Raw genomic sequence first — 22957 nt, forward strand, 5'->3', positions numbered from 1 at the left:
GAGCGTTTTAATCGTACTTTAAAAGAGAAATTATATAAAAAATTCACACAACTCGGTTCCCAAAAATGGGTGTATTTTATTCAGGATATTGTAGATAATTACAATAATACAGTTCATTCATCAACAAAATCAAAACCATCAGAAACATTTACAAAATTAGAATATGAAAAGGAGATTAATTTGAGAAAGCCCAAGTTCAAAGTTGGTGATATTGTAAGAATATACAGATGGAAAAGTCATTTTGAGAAAGGTTATACAAAGAGATGGACTAATGAATTATTCAAAATCGTTGATGTAATGGATACTATGCCTTGGACTTACAAATTATATGATATGAATTGGGAAGAAATCTTGGGTTCATTTTACTCACAAGAATTACAAAAAACAAAACTGATAATTCATTAAACAACAACCATCCATACTTCCATCCACCCAGATTAGCTAATTTAATTAGTAGTAATAAAAAAAATTAAATAAATAAATAAAAATCATAAGCCACACCCACACAGACCCCACCCACAAACCCCGCCCACACAGACCCCGCCCACACAGACCACACCCACACAGACCCCGCCCACACAGACCACACCCACACAGACCCCGCCCACACAGACCCCACCCACACAGAATAAGAAAGCATTGGGGGCTTTTGATGATAAGAGGTTTATTTTAGAAAATGGAATTGATAGTCTCCCTTATGGTTATATAAGTATATAAGTGATAAGATATATAAGTGATAAGATATATAAGTGATAAGATATAAGTGATAAGATATATAAGTGATAAGATATATAAGTGATAAGATATATATAAGTGATAAGATATATATAAGTGATAAGTTAAAAAGGGGGGTTAGGGATTTTAACGGGCTACCACCACCTTTTTTACTATGATATAAATGATAGAACCAAGTATCAACCAGACTAAAGAGTGGAGGTGTAATCAACCTTGGTATATAAATGGAAAACACAACGAATGTGAAAAACATCAGATTCAAGAGGTTCAGAGAATCACTGGTCAGAAGGTTCTCAAGACGGATAAACGTATTCATTTGTTAAGTGGGGTAATGGAGGGCGGGAAGAAAAATATATTAGAGTGGAGTGAGAACTTTAATGGTTATCAATCGGATAATAAATATTATAATTTTAAAATGGTATGTGGGAGAGGAGGAGGTCAAACAAGAACCCTCCGTGAAACATACCACTTTATACTTTCACAACAAAAGGTTAAGGAACCTGTATACTTTATAAATATACTTGATGGGGATGAGTTCTATAGGAGAATGGAACTCTTTAAAAAGTTAGAAAGAGATAATATATTTACAGGCTCATTAGTAGAGTGGTCTAAGGAACTACATTAAGGGGCTGGTGGGGGGAATAGGGTAAAAATTACATGTAAGTGAGAAGGATCATAGGTTCATAAGGCTAGAAGGATTATAGATTCATAAAGGAAGAAAATCATAGGTTCATAAGGTGAGAAGGATTATAGGTTCATAAGGTGAGAAGGATTATAGGTTCATAAGGCGAGAAGGATTATAGGTTCATAAGGTGAGAAGGATTATAGGTTCATAGAGGGAGAAATAGAGGTGTTTATGATTTTTGAAAAAGACAAGGGGGTAAATGACATTAGATAGGGATTTCCCATGTTAAACGGAGGTGTCCCAGAAGCAACATTTATCACCTACTCATGTAGCGCTAGAAAATCATGGCTGGCAGTAGCCTAGAGGTATGCACAATCGTTTCTGAACTGTGCCTGGGTTGAAATCTCAGTCCAGCAGTAAACTGTCACCCTGGTGATTGGGTGAGACCTCAATCAAGGTGTGCGCCATCAATCAGATGGACGTTAAACCGGAGGACCTGTCTGTCCAACTGAAGATTAAAGATCCCACCGTGTCTTTTTCGAAGAAATGGCGAGTAATCGCCGGCACCCTGAATAAAATATATATTCCTGCCAGCTTCAGTCTGACGTCAGGCCTGGCCAGCCGGTTTGTGAAAGACTTTGGCCAAAGACGTTCTTTGGCCCAACTCAGAAGCTGGGAATAATTATGGGCGCGAAAGAAATATGGGTAATAGTAGTAGTAGTAGTAGTAGTAGTAGTAGTGTTGGAGCCACTCGATCCATGAAATGGATCACCAACCAGGTCAGATGGCAACAAGGAAATTTATTGAAATACATATATGTGGAGAGAAAAGTAATCATATAAGATGAGTATATGCAAAGTACCCCTCCAGTTCTCTGAAAAATAAAGCGTTGAGTCAGTGGTATTTATACATAGACAGAGAAAGAACACCAAGAGGAACAGCGCAGCATGTTAACTCCCCTAATGAGATTGTGAGCTGCTGTCGTGGCAGCCACAATTCCTGGAAATAACTCCCCCAGCCCTTACATAAACAGAGTTTAAAAGTTCACTATTTGCCCTACTCCAGTGAGCTATGTTTCAACAAGCATTACGCCTAGGTCCCCCGTCGGTGAAGTGATGCGAGTTGACAATGTGGAAGATGCAAGGCGGCCATCTTTGGATTTTTACGTGGCGACCCAATTTTCAATAGCGTTCTCCCTTATGCGTCGATACACCCACACACCAGATTAGAAGTTAGTAGTTCGTTTACTTTTCAAGATATTTCGCTCACAAGGTTCAGACATATATATGGTGGCGGCCATCTTGGATTTTGACATGGCGACCCAATTTTCAATAGCATTCTTCCTTATGCCTAGATACACCCACACACCAGATTAGAAGTTGGTACTTCGCTTATTTTTCAAGATATTCCGCTCACAATGTTCAGACATACATGGCTGCGGCCATCTTGGATTTTGACATGGCGACCCAATATTCAATAGGGTTCTTCCTTATGCCTAGATACACCCACATACCAGATTAGAAGTTGGTACTTCGCTTATTTTTCAAGATATTCTGCTCACAAGTTTCAGACATACATGGCGTCAGATATACATGGCCGTGGCCATCTTGGATTTTGACGTGGGTTGCACCCACACACCAAATTTGAATGCAGTCCTTCGCTTACGCACGTACGCATGCACGCACGGACGGACGGACGGACACACAGACGGAGGGGAAAACCATATTCCCCCTTTCGCTCCGCGGTGCGACGAGGGACAATAACAACTGCTGTCAAACCCAGATTGCAATTCATTTTTCCCTTGTAATCAACTAACCATGATGCTCCTTATGTTCCCTTGGCCTGGATTGGACAGAAATGACAATTACCATTTTTCAGCTTCTACAGTAGCAGTAGTAGTAGTAGTTGTAGTAGTAGTAGTAGTAGTTGTAGTAGTAGTTGTAGTAGTAGTAGTAGTAGTAGTAGTAGTAGTAGTAGTAGTAGTAGTAGTAGTAGTAGTAGTAGTAGTAATTATAGTTCCTGGTAAACACTTTGTGAAGAAAAAATAACGATTATTATGTATTTCAAATATAGAAAACAGCCTTTATTCTTTCACTTTGTCATTTTAAAAAATCCATCATCTCCAATGTAATAATTCAGCAACTATGATGACAAATATAATTTCCTCTCATTTTTAAAAACTTTAAAAACCACAAATATACTTATACATGTAAATTGTAAACAATTACAAATACAGATATAAATGTAAACAATTTCTTTAACGGTCCAACAAAGTTTTGCTACCACCTGACAGTATTGCCAAAGTAGACGTTTTTTCATGAGCTCCATCCCAGGAAAAGTTGTTACAATAAAAAGAGATGAAATCGGTTTCCCTGATAATCCAGAACTCGGCATAATGATGCGGTCCGCACGTCAGTAAGCACCATCGGAATTGATATGCACATTAGCAGCAACAACCAAAACTGGTGAAACATCAAACAAAACCTGCAAGCTGATCTGATATTCTTTGCATTTCAAGAATTTTTTTCATTCTTCATCGTCATCACCTTGTTGCTGAAAACAAACGGAAAAAGAGAAGAAAATAAGAAATGGCTTTACCTCACTTATATAAATGTCACCTGAATACATGATAAGGTTTACATTCGGCCAACTTGACAAGGATTTTATCCATAAAGAAAATGAAATATTAAAAGCAATGTACGGGTATGCAGGTAAACGATTTCCTTCGTCGATGGTATGAGGAGTAGAAAGGCTCAAGATGGACACTGCTGGCCACCGATTCAATAACCAGTGATAAAATGACCTCTTTTTTTTTTCTTTTCTTTTTTTGTATACTGAATCGAGGCTCGTGAAAGAGCTAACATTTATTTCACAAACAAATCAACCAGACAAACAAAATATACAAAAAGAGGGAGCGGAAGACAAGATGGGGAGAGAAGGGGAAGCACACAACCACAACATTTGAGAGCAGGGAGAAGTGTGGGAGGGAGAGGGCTTGGGGGGAGGAGGCGTGGGAAGGGGGGGGGGGGAGGTATAAAACACAAGGGGACCGAAATTAGCGGGGGTAGAAAAGATCAAGGTTTTGGATGGGGGAGGGGGTAAAGGGGTAAATGAGGTAAAGGGGTAAATGAGGTAAAGCCATTATGATGGATGATGGATGATTGATGATCATGGCTCTGCTCCATCTATAAACGCAGATGCATTTAAAAAGTAAGTGTGCAGACGTAGTTCAAACCTTCATTGCTTTTCCCTTCGTCTCAAAAGGCAGTAATAAAGTCAATATCGAGCAAAGAATGCAGATGGAGGCAAATATGATGACAGCTGCTGTCCTTGAGACATCCAGAAGAACCTGTAAAAGGAGAACATTAAAGTGAATCACATACACTACATGGCCAAAAGTATGCAGACACCCCTTCTAATTAGTGGATTCGGCTGTTTGAGCCACACCCATTGCTGACAGGTATAATTAATCAAGCACACAGCCATGCAATCTCCATAGACAAACATTGGCAGTAGAATGGGCCGTACTGAAGAGCTCAGTGACTTTCAACGTGGCACCGTCATAGGATGCCACATTTCCAACAAGTTAGTTCGTCAAATTTCTGCCTTGCTAGAACTGCCCTGGTCAACTGTAAATGCTGTTATTGTGAAGTGGAAACGTCTAGGAGCAACAACAGCTCTCCCGTGAAGTGGTAGGCCACACAAGCTCACAGAATGGGATGGCCAAGTGCTGCAGCACGTAGCGCGTAAAAATCGTCTGTCCTTGGTTGAAACACTCACTACCGAGTTCCAAACTGCCTCTGGAAGCAACGTCAGCACAACAACTGTTCGTCAGGAGCTTCATGAAATGGGTTTCCATGGCAGAGCAGGCACATACATGCCTAAGATCACCATGCGCAATGCCAAGCGTCGGCTGGAGTGGTGTAAATCTCACCACCATTGGACTCTGGAGCAGTGGAAACGTGTTCTCTGGAGTGATGAATCAAGCTCCACCATCTGGCAGTCGGACGGACAAATCTGGGTTTGGCGGATGCCAGGAGAATGCAACTGCCCAAATGCATAATGCCAACTGTAAAGTTTGGTGGAGGAGGGATAATGGTCTGGGGCTGTTTTTCATGGTTCGGGCTAGGCCCATTAGTACCAGTGAAGGGAAATCTTAACGCTACAGCATACAATGACATTCTAGACAATTGTGTGCTTCCAACTTTGTGGCAACAGTTTGGGGAAGTCCCTTTCCTGTTTCAGCATGACAATGCCCCCATGCACAAAGCGAAGTCCATGCAGAAATGGTTTGTTGAGATTGGTTTGGAAGAACTTGACTGGCCTGCACAGAGCCATGACCTCAACCTCATTGAACACCTTTGGGATGAATTGGAACGCCGACTGCGAACCAGGCCTAATCGCCCAACATCAGTGCCCGACCTCACCAATGCTCTTGTGGCTGAATGAAAGCAAATCCCCGCAGAAATGTTCCAACATCTAGTGGAAAGCCTTCCCAGAAGAGTGGAGGCTGTTATAGCAGCAAGGGAGGGGGGGCGGGGGGGGTCCAACTCCATATTAATGTTCAGGATTTTGGAATGAGATGTTTGACGAGCGCATACGGGTGTGGTGTTCAGGTGTCCACATACTTTTGGACATGTAGTGTATCTGTAGTGGGCAGACTCCCTTTTGAAAGAAGCCCGAGGCACAGGCATAGGAAACCAGTTGATTAGGTTGGCAGAAAGAAGAGAAAGATATGGGGCTCAACCGGCCTTACCTGAGCCACAAAGGGGGCGACCATTGCCCCGATTCGTCCCATGGAGCTGCATGAGCCAAGGCCGAGTGAACGCACATTGGTGGGGTAAACCTGCACAAAGAAATACAGAAGTTTGATTTACAATGAGCAGAACAAACAATATGGTAGCCTTCAGATCCAAAAACCTTAAAACATCTAAATTAAGTCCACAGCTCAAGCATGCAGCCACATTAAATGAAACCACCAAGGTTCGGTATTATGGCGCATTTTCCACCGCGGCACCGTACCGTACTGCAACCAAATCCGTTTTTCCATTGCCAAGCGAACTGTACCGTACCTAACTACCCCTGCTAAATTTGGTTCCTGCTATAGATAGGTACCAAGCGAGCCGACCCGGGACCTATTGGTGGAGCTAGCAATACTGCAGACAGTTGATTGGTCAATCACAATCATCACAGAACCGTCACGCTATGCTCATTCTTTGTTTGCCCCGACGAACAAGGCCCAAATCTTAGTCGTCGGTCTTCATAATTGGCTGCAAAGGTTTCTTTCTCTTTTTAGCTTCCTCTTTCTGGGACCTGTCAGCTTCTTCTCAAACAGGTCCTCTCTCTGTTTGCATTTCGCTAAAAAAAACTCATGTTCAGATAAAACCAAAACCCGCCGAAGAAGTAAAACACAGCTTCAAGTTCCTCCATAGGTGCGGAGCTGTTTACAGTTTAGTGTCGCATGAGAAATTAGAACGGCACTCAGGAGAGAGCATACCTCCGCCAGGTGAACAGTTTACGTTTCGTATCCCAGAATAGACCAGAAAATCACAAAACAGAATCACGTTTAATCGAAATCATCCGTCCACAACTTCTAGACATCCTGCTTTGTATCGTTTTTGACCCAATCTCCCAATGGTGAAGAATGACTTAGAAATTCAACTAGCCAAACACGGATCCTCACCAAAATTGAATGGAATCATCCTAGTCAGACACCCAACCGGTCCACCAAGTTTCGTCCAAATCCGTCCACAACTTTTTGAGATATCCTGCCATGTATCGTTTTTGGCCCAATCTCCCAATGGTGAAGAATCACTTAAAAAATTCTAGTAGCCGGATCCGAATCCGGATCTTCACCAAAATCGAATAATTTCGTCCTTGTCACATATGCTACATCTCTGCCAAATTTCGCCGGAAGTCATCCACAACTTTTTGAGATATCCTGCTATGTATCATTTTTGGCCCAATCTCCCAATGGTGAAGAATCACTTTTAAAATTCTAGTAGCCGGATCCGAATCCGGATCTTCACCAAAATCGACGTCCTTGTCACATATGCTACCTCGCTGCCAAGTTTCGTCCAAATCCGTCCACAACTTTTTGAGATATCCTGCTATGTATCGTTTTTGGCCCCATCTCCCAATGGTGAGGAATCACTTTTAAAATTCTAGTAGCCGGATCCGAATCCAGATCTTCACCAAAATCGAATCATTTCGTCCTTGTCACATATGCTACCTCGCTGCCAAGTGTCGTCCAAATCCGTCCACAACTTTTTGAGATATCCTGCTATGTATCGTTTTTGGCCCAATCTCCCAATGGTGAAGAATCACTTTTAAAATTCTAGTAGCCGGATCCGAATCCGGATCTTCACCAAAATCGACGTCCTTGTCACATATGCTACCTCGCTGCCAAGTTTCGTCCAAATCCGTCCACAACTTTTTGAGATATCCTGCTATGTATCGTTTTTGGCCCCATCTCCCAATGGTGAGGAATCACTTTAAAAATTCTAGTAGCCGGATCCGAATCCAGATCTTCACCAAAATCGAATAATTTCGTCCTTGTCACATATGCTACCTCTCTGCCAAATTTCGCCCGAATGCATCCACAACTTTTTGAGATATCCTGCTTTGTATCGTTTTTGGCCCAATCTCCCAATGGTGAAGAATCACTTTAAAAATTCTAGTAGCCGGATCCGAATCTGGATCTTCACCAAAATCGACGTCCTCGTCACATATGCTACCTCGCTGCCAAGTGTCGTCCAAATCCGTCCACAACTTTTTGAGATATCCTGCTATGTATCGTTTTTGGCCCCATCTCGCAATGGTGAAGAATCACTTTAAAAATTCTAGTAGCCGGATCCGAATCCGGATCTTCACCAAAATCGAATCATTTCGTCCTTGTCACATATGCTACCTCTCTGCCAAATTTCGCCCGAATCCGTCCACAACTTTTTGAGATATTTTGTTCACAGTCAAATGGACAAAGAAACAGACAGGCAGGGACGAAAACATAACCTCCATCCACCTTTGGTGACGGAGGTAATGACGTCACCACAGCGGTCGCTTTTTTTTTCATCACTTCAGATAACTCCGCCTATTTTCGCGGTTCTCTTGTGCGATGGAAAAACGACACAGGGTTTCCCGTACCGTACTGAACCGTACAGTGCAATGGAAAAGCGCAAAAAGTGTGCCGAGCTCAATGCAAATGCATATACATGTAAAACCATTTGAGAATTTAGGAGAAAATTTACCTAGATTTCAGGTAAAGATCTCCTGACTGCTGACAGGCGTAATGTCTCATCAGCATCCATTGCTAAGTAATTTGACCTGAATCTGAAACTAAGAAACAAAAATTGAAAGAAACTTGGCCAATCTATTCACAAAGAGCCATTAACTTTGGCACTCAGGTTGGCACGTCGCTGACGCTGTACCAGGGTAAAGAAGCTGCTGTGGGTAAAGCTCTGTGTGGAGAGAATGCTCAGAAAGAGTTCAACAACTTGTTCGTGGAACTTTCTTCACTCGTTTCTTAACCCATTTCATCCGGATGGGGTTTGGCCAACATTCCTGTGTTAATTTACGTGAATAGCTCAGTTGTCATGTTGTAAATAGTTTCCACGGTAGTTTAATTTACGATGGAGGGCGTTACTGCACAAGGGCAATAGCATGCCAGGTAGTTAGAAAGTAATCACCCTGCTAAGCCGAAAGACAAGGTAGAATGGCAGAATGAGGGAAATTAAGAAGACAAAGAAGACGAAGAGCAGCGTGAACTGCAGAAGCTGGCCATCAAAATAGAGATGACGTTGCTCACATTCAGGGAAAGAGCACAACTATACAAAATAGAAAGTAGGAAAAGGATAAAAAATACTCGTGGGGAGAACCAAAAAAGCACTTAGACACATAGGGACAATACCCCTGGCGCTCACCTGGTAGAATAAACAGTATACTGCAATGACTAAAGGTATTTTAAACCAATTTCAATGGTTGCTAGAAGACAGGACAGCATGTAGAATCATACTAACATAATCATAAGACTTTCAACAAACAAACAAAACAAGACGACGTCATGCGGAGCACGATACTTGCAAAAGCCGCCCCCAACCCAAGAAAAAAAATTCCATTGATACAGCAAATTGTCCATTTCATCAAGATTAAAATTGACAATCTTGATCAAAGCTCAGGTCAACAGGAAGAAAAGTGACGATTTTTCAGATGAAAATGATTTTGGAAGGTTGAGCTTGAGTTGACCTTTGACCTTTTGACCTCAAATAGTTAGTTTCCCTATTTAGTGACTCAATGTGCAAATGCTGTTCAATTTTCAAGTCAATCGGATGAAAATTGAGGATTTTAGAAATTTGGCCTATGTTGACCTTTTGACCCATGTTGACCTCAAAAATAGTTGGTGGTTGAATTCAGTGACTATATACGTAAATCCTCTTAGAATTTCAAGTCAATCAAAGGAAAATTGGTGATTTTAGAAATTCGGCCTATGTTGATCTTTTGGCCTATGTTTACCGAAAATATAATTTGTGGTTGAATTCAGTGACCAGATATGCAAGTCATCTTCAAATTTAAAGTCAATTGGATGAAAATTGAGGATTTTAGAAATTTGGCCTATGTTGACTTTTTGGCCTATGTTGACCTCAAATATACTTAGTGGTTGAATACAGTGACCAGATATGCAAGTCCTCTTCAAATTTCAAGTCAATCGGATGAAAAGTGAGGATTTTAGAAATTTGGCAAAGTGGGTGACCTTTGGCCTATGTTCAACTTTTGACCATTTGACCCCAAAAACAATAGGCTTCTCAATTGGGACGACCTATACAACTTGCTGACGTTTTGTGACGATTGGTTTAGAATTGTGACATGTAGGCCGGTGACAAACAGACAAACAAACAGACAAACAAACAGACAGAACCACAAACGAAACCGACCAATATACTTGAAAAATCTTCGATTTTGCAAGTAAAAATAACTATTTTGGGGTGCAATCCTCCCCACCCCCTTCCTGTAGACCCTTAAAGGGGCAGATTTTTTAAATGCTGTGTACAAACTTGTGTGCAGTTTCGGAGAAATTCTGAGTGTCTACGTACATCCTGCCAGACTCACTGACTCACTGCCTGATTGATGAACACTGCGTGATGCCCATACCTCCCCTCCCCTGAACATTTTTTTTGTTCCAGGTGAGCTAAACACGCTGCAGACGATCCGACACTGCAGGTAAGAGTCACTGGAAACTGCATTTTAATTGGTCAATACATCGCGCTGCCATGGCAACGCCACATGCCACACGCCAATGGACGACTGATGCCGACAACTCTTACGACGATCGCCAATGAAACTGAAAACCTTGTGGAGGACAGTCGTCAACCGCCGCACATTGCACTATTTTCAACAAAGACTTACACAAACTAAGTTATTGCCGACAGTCTTGCGTCGACTAGTGCGCGGCAGGCTTCGCATCTCTTATTCTCCTATACTTTGCATATATATTCTCCTTGCATCAAGTAGGTGATGGGGCTGTGGTGTGCGTTGAAACAAGTTTACATGTGCGTGTCAAACTCAAAACGTCTAATAAAAGCAACAAAGCTTCAGGCAAAGTGCTTCAAGATATCATTATTGTTTGGGTTGGCATTGCTTATTGCCTTGTGGCATTTTAGTTGTTATAATTAGCAGTTCAAGGTACAATCTCATAAGGCGTGATCACATCAATTTCACCTTTGTAGCTTTCCAGCCAATCATAAGCTCCCCACCGTACAAATACTACTTGATCTTAATAAATACTTGCTTGATACTTAATAAGTAATAGGACAATTCTTTTCCAATAATAAGCAATTTTAAGACAATAAAAAAGTCAGGAGACGACGATGGTTCACGAGCGAGCGGTATTCAATGACAAAGGACGGACTATAACCGAAACCGGCCCGGACAGGCCGGGCCCGGAAATGTCAAAACGAAGGTTACCGACCTTGAAATGAGATAGAAAATAATGTATAATCAGTTATGAGGTTAGTTAGCTACACAATACAGAAAATTCGGTTCGATTCTGACAACTTTGAAACTTTGACCTTTGTGACCTTCAAAGGTCAAAGGTCGAATATTCTGAAATTTGTTGGAAAACTTGTATTTCATGATGTATGTGATAATATAAGATCATGTACGACATTTCACCCGATCAGGAAGCGAACAATGTAATAAAACCATCAAAAATCGACTTTTCCAAATTTCGTGACCTTGTGACCTTGACCTTGAGGCGAAAATGAAAAATCGAGCTCCGTGGGGCGAGATACATGACATTGGCCTAACCAAATATCGAAACCCTGTCAGATTCCACCAAACCCCTCGGAGAAGATGTAGCTTGAACTCGATCACCCCCTAAAAATACATCTTTTTCGGGCGTGGCTCCGCCCACAATGGGCGCAATGCGCCCAGTCTAGGCAGGACACAACAATATCATGATAACAACCTCCCACCCAAGTGTTACATATTTAGGTGAATGTATGTAAATTACCATGCAGGTCTTTGCTTCCGTGTGTAGTATATTAAGTTGTTGTGTAGTTGTTGTGGTTGGAGGGTCAGGAGCCCTTCTGAAAGAGTGGCAGGAAACGGAAGTGGCCGGAAGCGGAAGTGACGAAAAACGGAGAGAAAAGACACGAGGAGAGAAAAGGACGGTGCTTCTTCTTCCTCGCCCCGCGACGACGAGAAGGTGGAATCGACCTTACGCTGCGCGGAAAACGCGCCGTTGCGAAACGTCTGGCGAGAGGAGTTACCTGGGCGGTAAATACCTTTGGACACGTCCAGTCACTGTGAGTTCGTGCACGAAACCAAGCGTCCGGGACAGTTTGCCCCGTCTACAAAGACGCGTACGGGTCCGCACGTTGGGCCTCGCTCGCGTCGGAAGCCGCGCTGGGTTTTGCCCCGTCTACAAAGACGCGTACGGGTCCGCACGTTGGGCCTCGCTCGCGTCGGAAGCCGCGCTGGGTTTTTGCCCATCTACAAGGACGCGTAAGAGTCGCACTTGGGGCCTCGCGCACGTTGGACGCCGCGCTGGGTTTGCCCCGTGGCTTGGCAAGGAGGTGCGCTGCAGCCGCGGCCCCAGTCCGAGACGGCACGTTTAGAGCACGTCCGCCCGGGGCTCGTTCAACCGCCCGTGTGCGGAGAGGAGAGACATTGACCACGGAGGGAGTCAGGAGTGGGGCTCACGTGAGGAATGTATAAGATTAAGATGGCCATCTTAGAATTTGTGTAGATGAGTTCACATGGTTGTAATATTGATTGTGCAGTGTTGATGGTTGTTGATTGCTCAGTGAATATATTATTGATTATTCCGGATCCTTGGTGTGGGGTTTCTTCTTGACCGGAATTCATATTGATTGCGTTACGAAAGCGTATAAACCATATATCTTTCTGGCGGGGTCCCTCCCACGGTCCGGGGGTCACCAAGACCAGGTAGTTACCGGGAGGACCACGTAACAGAATTGGGGGCTCGTCCAAATTACGATTTGCGGTTTCGCAATTGGGTCTACGTCCGGGATCTAAAAGTGTATAAAATAATAAAATAATAATATTTTTGGTAATTAAAATTTATTAATTAATTATTAATTGGTAATATTTTTTTTTGAGAAATTGGGGAAAGTCTTGGGGTGAAGGTTAACAGGTGTTAACGATAGGCACCATGGCGTTTGTGGCACAGAACTTTGGGGTAACCCCGAGTGAGGCACAGTTCCGAGCGTTGCTAAAGTCGGATCTCTTGAAATTGGCCAAACATTTTAACTTGGAGGTCCGAACTAATTTGAGGAAGGCAGAGTTGCAGGCCACGGTGATACAATCTATGGTGGGATTAGGAACATGGGACGAGTTAGCCTGGGAGTGGCTACCCGAAGAACCAGAAGACGTGGAGCTCCGGAAACTGGAGTTGCAATTACGGAGCCAGGAACGGATCAAAGAAGAAGAAAGGAAAGCAGAAGAGAGAAGAGAAGAGAAGCAAGCAGAGGAAAGGAGAGTGGAACGAGAACTCCAGGAAAGGTTAAAAGAAGAAGAAAGGAAAGCAGAAGAGAGGAGAGAAGAGAAACAAGCAGAGGAAAGGAGAGGGGAACGAGAACTCCAGGAAAGGTTAAAAGAAGAAGAAAGGAAAGCAGAAGAGAGGAGAGAAGAGAAACAAGCAGAGGAAAGGAGAGGGGAACGAGAACTCCAGGAAAGGTTAGCAGAAGAAGAAAGGAAAGCAGAAAAGGAAAGAGCAGAAGAAGAAAGGAAAGCAGAAAAGGAAAGAGCAGAAGAAGAAAGGAAAGCAGAAAAGGAAAGAGCAGAAGAAGAAAGGAAAGCAGAAAAGGAAAGAGCAGAAGAAGAAAGGAAAGCAGAGGAGAGGAGAGAAGAGAAACAAGCAGAGGAAAGGAGAGTGGAAAGAGAACTCCAGGAAAGAAGAGAAAAGGAACAAGCAGAGGAAAGGAGAGCTGCAAGGGACCTCGAAGCAGAGGAGAGAAAAGCGGAAAGGGAATTAAAGGAACGTGACATGCAGCTTCAGCAAGAAATCAAATTCAAGGAGCTGGAGTTAATGAGAGAACGGGGAGAGGCACCACCCTTGCTGACGGGGTCGACACCTAACCAGAAAACCTGGGATGTGGGCAGACATGTGAGGCTGGTTCCACCGTTCAGTGAAAAAGAAGTCGCGAAATTTTTTCCACACTTTGAGAAAGTGGCTCGACAATTAAACTGGCCGGAGGAGGCATGGACCATACTCGTGCAAAGTGTGCTGGTGGGGAAAGCTCAGGAAATTTATTCGGCGCTACCAATGGACCAATGTGCAGATTATGAGGTACTGAAGAAGCACATCCTCAAAGCCTATGAGTTGGTTCCGGAAGCTTACAGGCAAAAATTCAGGAATGCCAGGAAGAGGGAGAGTGAGACCCATGTGGAGTTTGCCAGAGTGAAAGAAAACATGTTTGATCGGTGGTGTGAGTCAAAAGGAGTCGGGAAAGACTTCGAAACATTGCGGGACTTGATCCTGGTGGAGGAATTCCAGCAGTGTGTCCACGAGGACATCAAAGTGTACCTGCAGGAAAAGAAAGTACCAAAGTTGTGGGACGCAGCCACCATGGCAGATGATTATGCCTTAACCCACCGAATAGGGGTCCACGAACCTAACTCCTCGCCTAGATCTCCGCAGGGGAGGTGGGGAACAGCAGGTGCGGAGAACGACCATACATGGCGGCGGCCTCGAGATGATTATGGGGACAACTATGATACCCCACCGGTTCGAAATCAGAGGGATGCGGGCCCAAGACAAACTTATAGTTCGGGGGGCCCGAGGCAGACCCCGAGTTTTTCCTCCGGGCCTACTTGCGCGTTTTGCAAAAAACCTGGACACTTGATGTCCAGTTGTTACCTCATGAAAAGGGACAACCCAGAGCGGAGTCCGACTATTACAACTCCGAATGCGATGGCTAGCGTAAGAAATCGCCATCAAGAGGGTTACCAACCATTTATTTCCGAGGGGTTTGTGTCACTGGATGGAGCCTCGACTCACCGGAGACCGGTTAGGATATTGAGAGACACAGGGGCCCATCAATCTTTAATGCTTGAAGGCATTTTGCCATGGTCCGAGGAGACGGCAACGAGGGATAGTGTTCGTTTACAGGGGATCGGGGGCGGTGTTAGTGCTCCCCTTCAGGTCATCCAGTTGGAGTCCGATTTGGTGTCAGGACCGGTCACCGTCGGTTTACAAGCCACGTTTCCTGTAGAGGGTGTATCTGTGGTTCTCGGGAATGATTTGGCCGGGGGTCAAGTTTATGGTAACCTGAGGGTTGATAAAGAGCCCAGCAGGGAAAATAACACCACACCAGCTCGGGATGGTGACAAAAGTGCCAAGTTATTTGTAGGGGGACTGAACTTCAAAACAGAGGAAGAAGTTCTGACCTCTGTCTTCAACAGATATGGGCCGCTGGTGGAAGTGCGGTTGGTAAGAGACTGGGAAACGCAACAGTCAAGAGGGTTCGGCTTTGTCACGTTTGCCAGCACAAAAGACGCCAGAGAGGCAGAGAAGAATTGGAATGGCAAGGATTTGGAGGGTCGGACCATAACAGTAGGGAAGGCATTTCGTAGGCGTCGAGAGGTCTACAGGAGAGGACAACTGGGCGGTAGTTTTGGTGGTGGCCGCAGTCAATGTTATTATGGAGGCTCCCTGAGTTACGGCCGCTCCCGAAGGAAGAATTGGCAAAGTAGTGGCCGAGAAGAAGACCGGTATTCAGGGGACTACAGGGACCAGTGGTCCCACCCTAATTATTAGGGACGCTCTGAGAAGTTGAAGCACTGAAGGCGGCGGAGCCGCCGAGCCAAGATTCCTACACGAATTAACCGTGAACGCCGTTCCTAAAGGCGTCCATGTAGGGAACTTTCCTGCACGGACTAACCGTGAACTCCACGTTCCTCAAGGCGCCCATGTAGAGAACTTTCCTGCACGGACTAACCGTGAACTCCACGTTCCTCAAGGCGCCCATGTAGAGAACTTTCCTGCACGGACTAACCGTGAACTCCGCGTTCCTAAAGGCATCCATGTAGTGAATACTCGGCTTGGCCTCCCGGAAAAGTGCTATCGAGTGGCTTAACTGGCTTTATTGTTAAGTGATAACTGTGCCCGGGGGGAACTGATAATGTGGGGGGGTTGAGTTATCTGGTTTGTTTCTCCAAATTGGCCGGCAAAGAAAGTTTTCGCTGGGTTCAAACTTTCTTTCTTGAAGGGGGGGAGTGTTACATATTTAGGTGAATGTATGTAAATTACCATGCAGGTCTTTGCTTCCGTGTGTAGTATATTAAGTTGTTGTGTAGTTGTTGTGGTTGGAGGGTCAGGAGCCCTTCTGAAAGAGTGGCAGGAAACGGAAGTGGCCGGAAGCGGAAGTGACGAAAAACGGAGAGAAAAGACACGAGGAGAGAAAAGGACGGTGCTTCTTCTTCCTCGCCCCGCGACGACGAGAAGGTGGAATCGACCTTACGCTGCGCGGAAAACGCGCCGTTGCGAAACGTCTGGCGAGAGGAGTTACCTGGGCGGTAAATACCTTTGGACACGTCCAGTCACTGTGAGTTCGTGCACGAAACCAAGCGTCCGGGACAGTTTGCCCCGTCTACAAAGACGCGTACGGGTCCGCACGTTGGGCCTCGCTCGCGTCGGAAGCCGCGCTGGGTTTTGCCCCGTCTACAAAGACGCGTACGGGTCCGCACGTTGGGCCTCGCTCGCGTCGGAAGCCGCGCTGGGTTTTTGCCCATCTACAAGGACGCGTAAGAGTCGCACTTGGGGCCTCGCGCACGTTGGACGCCGCGCTGGGTTTGCCCCGTGGCTTGGCAAGGAGGTGCGCTGCAGCCGCGGCCCCAGTCCGAGACGGCACGTTTAGAGCACGTCCGCCCGGGGCTCGTTCAACCGCCCGTGTGCGGAGAGGAGAGACATTGACCACGGAGGGAGTCAGGAGTGGGGCTCACGTGAGGAATGTATAAGATTAAGATGGCCATCTTAGAATTTGTGTAGATGAGTTCACATGGTTGTAATATTGATTGTGCAGTGTTGATGGTTGTTGATTGCTCAGTGAATATATTATTGATTATTCCGGATCCTTGGTGTGGGGTTTCTTCTTGACCGGAATTCATATTGATTGCGTTACGAAAGCGTATAAACCATATATCTTTCTGGCGGGGTCCCTCCCACGGTCCGGGGGTCACCAAGACCAGGTAGTTACCGGGAGGACCACGTAACACAAGTTTCATCAAGATCGGATGATATAATCGGGTAGTTATGCTGCGGACAGACAGACAGACACACACACACACACACACACACACACACACACACACAGACAGACGCACACACATGACGAATATAGTCGTCATTTGATCGCACGGAGGATGACCTAGCAACGCGGACGACCCAGCAAGGGTGAATAACCAGCTTGGAGGAAGAACAAGGAGTGCAGCACAGACGAGCCAGCTCGTAGTACATCCAGCTTGAAAGACGAACAAGGGGAGAGAACCTGAAGAACAATCGGCACGGGCCTTTATCGGGTGGAATGTCCTTCTAGAAGGTGTTATGGCCTCCCATTAGCCGAGGTTGGGCACGTGCGGTCAACCCCCCCAGCACCTTCTGGAAGGTTGACTGACTCGTGAACCAATAAGTACCTTACAATAATAACATTAAGACATAATACTAACAGACAACAAGAGCATTAACAGACAGACATTAACAGACAGACATTCATAACAACAGACAGACAGATTAACAGACAGACAGAACAGACAGACATTAAGAAGTAAGTTAAGACAATAATAATAAGTACAATAAGTAAGTATTTAAGTGATATTTAAGTCAATGATAAGTTTGTAGCTTAATAATACTTAATAAGACAAATAGTCTTACAACCTTTATTACGGTAGTACTTCCAGAGGGAAAAGAGTTGAGGATGTTTAGTTGGTATGTATCAGGCAAATAAGTAATAAATACCAATTAGAGGGCCGCACTCTTTACAGAGCAGCACAACTGATCGAGAAATGTTTCTTGCCTAGAACACATACTTGACGGATCGCGACTACAGCGCAGAATGCTTGGCAGAGTGCAATCATTTTCCTCCTCTTCACAAAAGTCAACATGGGACACTTAACATCCACCAATGACAAATGATGGCAGACGGGTCCTCCGACCTAATTATTGGGTGGCACACACATTGATGTCTTGACGTGGATGCAAAACACTAGGACTAGGGTGACGGTTTGTAGCTGGATGGAGATTCAAATGCTGGCTAGACAACTCAGAGATGAGTGCACACACCTCGAGGGTCAAAGGCTATCCAATCAGCCTTCAATAAAGTAATAGGTACATGTTCAATAAAGCATCAATAATTACACTTTTGAGAAGGCAATAGCAAAGCACACAATATAATGTTTGCCAAGAAACTTCTTTGACAGCACCGACACACTGTAAACAGTATTTGGTACAGGTTTTGTTTTTAATGACACTTAATTGCATGGTGTCTGATGCAGCCACCAGCACAATGACTTCAAAACAAGTTGACATTTTCTGGACAAATAAATCAACTTGAAGTACAGGAATTTCACCTTTAACTGAGCGAGGAATGCCTGTATCCACCACACTCATCCTGACATGGATGACATTAATAAACTAGAAAGAGCAATCGGAGATTGCAGACCGTCATCAGGACGCGTTTTCAGTGGTTTTTAAGGCTTTTGTGTTAAAACAAATATGGCAGTCGAACCACGTGACTGATGACGTCATCATTTTTTTCCTCCACCAATTTATCCCTAGATGATGCTCAAGAAATTTCATCTTGATTGGATGAAGTTTTGTACTTGTCAAATTATGACGTCATCATGGAGGCACCTCTGACATCATCATTAACATATTTTATTCCCATTGAGAGTTCTTTACAATGAGCCATGTCTCAATTTTTTCTAGTCAGCACTTTCGTAGATATAGAGGTGCAAAGTTTTTCGGTTTTTCCAAGATGGCGCCAAACATCAAGCAAACAAGACAGACAAAGAAACAAAAAGACAAACAAACAAAAAGACAAACAAACACAAAGATGAAAAATCGGTCAGAGACCAAGGACTTGCCAGGATATACTTTTTTATCGGCCATTTTGGACAAATATGGTGGCTGAACCACGTGACCGATGATGTCATCATTATTTGTTTTCTAAACTAATTTATTCCTAGATATGCTCAAGAAATTTCATCTTGATCGGATGAAGTTTTGTACTTGTCGAATTTTAAAAAAAACAAAAAAAAAACGTCATCAATGACGTCATCAACGTCAATTATGACGTCATAATGGATGCACCTATGACATCAACATGAACATATTTTATTCCCCATGGAGAGTTCTTTACAATGAGCCATGTCTCAATTTTTCCTAGTCAGCACTTTCTGAGATATAGAGGTGCAAAGTTTTTCGGTTTTTCCAAGATGGCGGCGGAACCACGTGACCAGTGACGTCATCATTATTTGTTTTCTAAACTCATATATTCCTAGATTATGCTCAAGAAATTTCATCTTGATCGGATGAAGTTTTGTACTTGTCGAATTATGATGTCATAATGGAGGCACCCATGACATCATCAATAACATATTTTATTCCCCACGGAGAGTTCTTTACAATGAGCCATGTCTCAATTTTTTCTATTCAGCACTTTCTGAGATATAGAGGTGCAAAATCTTTCGGTTTTACCAAGATGGCGGCCGAACTACGTGACCGATGACGTCATCATTATTTTTTTCTCCACCTGTTTATGCTGATGTGGCGCTCAATAAATTGCATCTTGATTGGATGAAGTTTTGTATTTGTCGAATTATCAAATTATGACGTCATAATGGAGGCCTTGGGCCGAGAGAGTTAAAAATTGGGCAAAATATATTCCAGGGCAAGACAAATATGTGTGTAAAGTTTGGCGATTCTATGTGCAACGATGTCGACATAGTACTGCGATCAAACAGACAGACAGACAAACAGACAAACAGATGAAAAATCGGTCAGAGACCGAGGACATGCCGGAATGTACTTTCTTATCATCAATTTTGGACAAATATGGCGGCCGAACCACGTGACCAATGATGATCATTATTTGTTTTCTAAACTAATTTATTCCTTGATGATGCTCAAGAAATTGCATCTTGATCGGATGAAGTTTTGTATTTGTCGAATTATGCCGTCATAATGGAGGAACCTATGACATCATCATTAACATATTTTATTCCCCATGGAGAGTTCTTTACAATGAGCCATGGCTCAATTTTTTCTGTTCAGCACTTTCGGAGATATAGAGGTGCAAAGTTTTTCGGTTTTTCGAAGATGGTGGCCGAAACACGTGACCGATGACATCATCGTTAACATATTTTATTCCCCATGGAGAGTTCTTTACAATGAGCAATGTCTCAATTTTTTCTATCCAGCACTTTCGGAGATGTAGATGTGCAAATTTTTTCGGTTTTTCCAAGATGGCGGCCGAACCACGTGACCGATGACGTCATCATTAACATATTTTATTCCCCATGGAGAGTTCTTTACAATGAGCCACGTCTCAATTTTTTTTCTGTTCAGCACTTTCAGAGATATAGAAGTGCATCATGTATCATTATTAATATCATTATCATTATGTACCATTTATCATTACTATTACCATCATGTATCATTACTATCATTATCATTATGTACCATTTATCATTACAATTGCCATCATGTGTCATTATTAATATCATTATTATTATGTACCATTTATCATTATTATTACCATCATGTATCATTACTATCATTATCATTATGTATAGTCTAGTAGGAAGACTAGGTCCCCCTGCACCCCCCGGAGATATACTTCTAATCAGTGTTTCTAGATTGGAAAAAATGTGTAGAAAATGACTAGCTATGGCCCCAAGCTAAAAAAATGTCCCACATACCATTTTTATGCAAATTACTGCTGCCATTATCAAAAAAACGATTTTTGACATATCTCAGCCAATATTGCAGATAATTGAAAAATGAAGGTGTCTAGACCCATGTTTTGAAGGGCATAGATCATGATAGAACTATTCATAACATGATTACATGTGTCTATGGTATACTAGTATGCATATTAATGCTGTAATTACAAAATAATCAGTTTTACAAATGATAAGGATACGTTAATACTGCAGATAACTTAACATGGTACATAAGGGGTCTAAACCCAGGTATTTTCAAGGTTAAATGTCAACAAGATGCTCCTGAGTCTTGCATAGGGGCGGGACATTGGCAGTAACATTGGTACCACTCAACTTTTCTTCCCACCATTGACTTTGTATTGCGAGAGATTTTCACTTGCTTATTTAAAGGTTTCTCACCCAGCCCACGTAAAATCTACCAACTCCTGCTGTTAACTCCCAAACATATTTTTTTATGTTATCCAATCACAGTGCAGAAATGACAGACTAGAGATCCAAATTAGTGCTGCTATAGCTGCCATTTTACATTTCCATCCATGTAACATGCGCGCTCGCGCGCTCGTATCAATTGGTAATGTCGCGCGCTCGTATCAATTGGTAACGTTGATGTTATTGAATACCTCAGTTGAAAGTTCAGTCTTCCATTCCATCTGTGTGTTGTTCTTGGTATTCATCCTCCAATCTAGCCAGGTAAGATGCTAACTATAATGTTACTCACACTCTTGACTTCAGTTTCTGCATGAAATCATAAACAGGCAGAATAACAGCTGAGCCAGCTAGCACCATGTTAGCTAACGTTAAAGCTAGCCTCATCTATGTACAGTATGTTCCTAATGTCGGTGTAACTTAAACTTTTGTTAATGCCAAACATGAGACATATCTGTTGACTTCTGTATATGAATTGAACCAGAAAGAGGCACGACAGCTGAGCTAGCTACAGTAACTTAGCACAATGTTTCATTGGCCTAGATAGCTAACGTTAGTGTGGAAGAATTTAGATGTTTTAGCTATTAGCACTTTTGATGCCACTAAACATGGTTTAGTCAGCTAAAAAGTACCCTAGTGTAGAACATGACTCAGAACCTCTGTTACCTCACTGAAAACTCAGAGCCTCCTTTCACAGGCACTTTTAACATCATTCGTGATTTCTTATTTGTCATTTAACAGTGATGGTAGACATCGACAGCAAGCATGCCCAAAAGAAAACGGAGTGTAGAACCTGCAGCCCAAAGCTCTCCTCCTACATGCATCCTTCATGTACCATCCATGTCTGATCATGGGGATTTCACGCCCCTCCGTAAAATTAAAGGATCTGCTTCAGAAAAACTGCAACTGCTTCAAAAGATCCGGGATAGACGTCTCAACCAACCGCATGACTCCCCATGTCGTATGCAATCAGTATGTGATCAGATCCCGGCAACTCTTCCTGATGACCTAGAAAGAGTAGGATATCACAGCAAGTGTTATAAGCACTTTGTCCGCCACTTTCATCGTCTGGGAGATGATACAGAACCAGGGCCATCAACCTCATCATGGCATCACTCTCCTCGTAAACCAGGAGGTTCTGCTGAACCCATCTTCCCGCCAGAGTGTATATTTTGTGAGAAAGTTGAGACCAAAGATGCTCATCGCAATACTGAGAGGCCTACAACCTTCCCATCCTTTAAAAACAAAGAAAATGCATGGGAGCAAATCGAAACACGGGCTGAGAAAATGGGTCTCTATCGACTCCATCGAAAGGTGAAAAACAAAGACCTCTTTGCATGTGAGGCCAAACACCATCCGTCATGTTTTAAAGCTTTCCGCACAGCATTCTACAACTATGAGCGTGCGATTCACAGAGCCGAAGCACCAAAGGAGCAGGCTTGCATGTCAGCCGCCCATGAAAAGGCATTCAACTCAGTACTGGAACACATTCAAACCCAGGTCATCCAGCAGAATAAAGTTCTACAGCTTTCTTCCTTGCGCTTGCTCTATGTCGAGGAACTGAAACTGAATGGATATGAGAACTCAAATTATCGGTCAGAGAAACTACTGAAACGCCTACAGAATGACCCAATCAAGGAGCATATCCACTTCACGAAGGTTGATCATGACAAATGTGATGTCATTTCTTTCTGGCTTGTGCACAGCTCAAAC

At 43.4% G+C, this 22957-nt stretch overlaps 1 protein-coding gene across 11 annotated transcripts in view; it reads right to left on the reverse strand.

The window, feature by feature from the left end:
• The window catches only part of SVOPL (SVOP like), a 306199-nt gene that overhangs the window by 81986 nt on the left and 201256 nt on the right, over positions 1-22957 (reverse strand). For 8 of the 11 annotated variants that reach the window (XM_078772099.1, XM_078772073.1, XM_068111902.2 and 5 more), the window contains 3 exons: positions 6117-6206; positions 4596-4709; positions 603-3913 (listed from right to left, as the gene is read on the reverse strand). In XM_078772099.1, coding sequence (XP_078628225.1) covers positions 4637-4709; positions 6117-6206 — 163 coding nt within the window. In that variant the 3' untranslated portion in view covers positions 603-3913; positions 4596-4636. Of the gene's footprint in view, positions 1-602; positions 3914-4595; positions 4710-6114; positions 6207-22957 lie in introns of those variants that run through there. The other 3 variants (XR_013622418.1, XR_013622419.1, XM_068111894.2) reach the window with 2 other exon arrangements.

Source organism: Myxine glutinosa, chromosome 1, assembly GCF_964187855.1.
Source record: "Myxine glutinosa chromosome 1, kmMyxGlut1.1, whole genome shotgun sequence".
Taxonomy (NCBI): Eukaryota; Metazoa; Chordata; class Myxini; order Myxiniformes; family Myxinidae; genus Myxine; species Myxine glutinosa.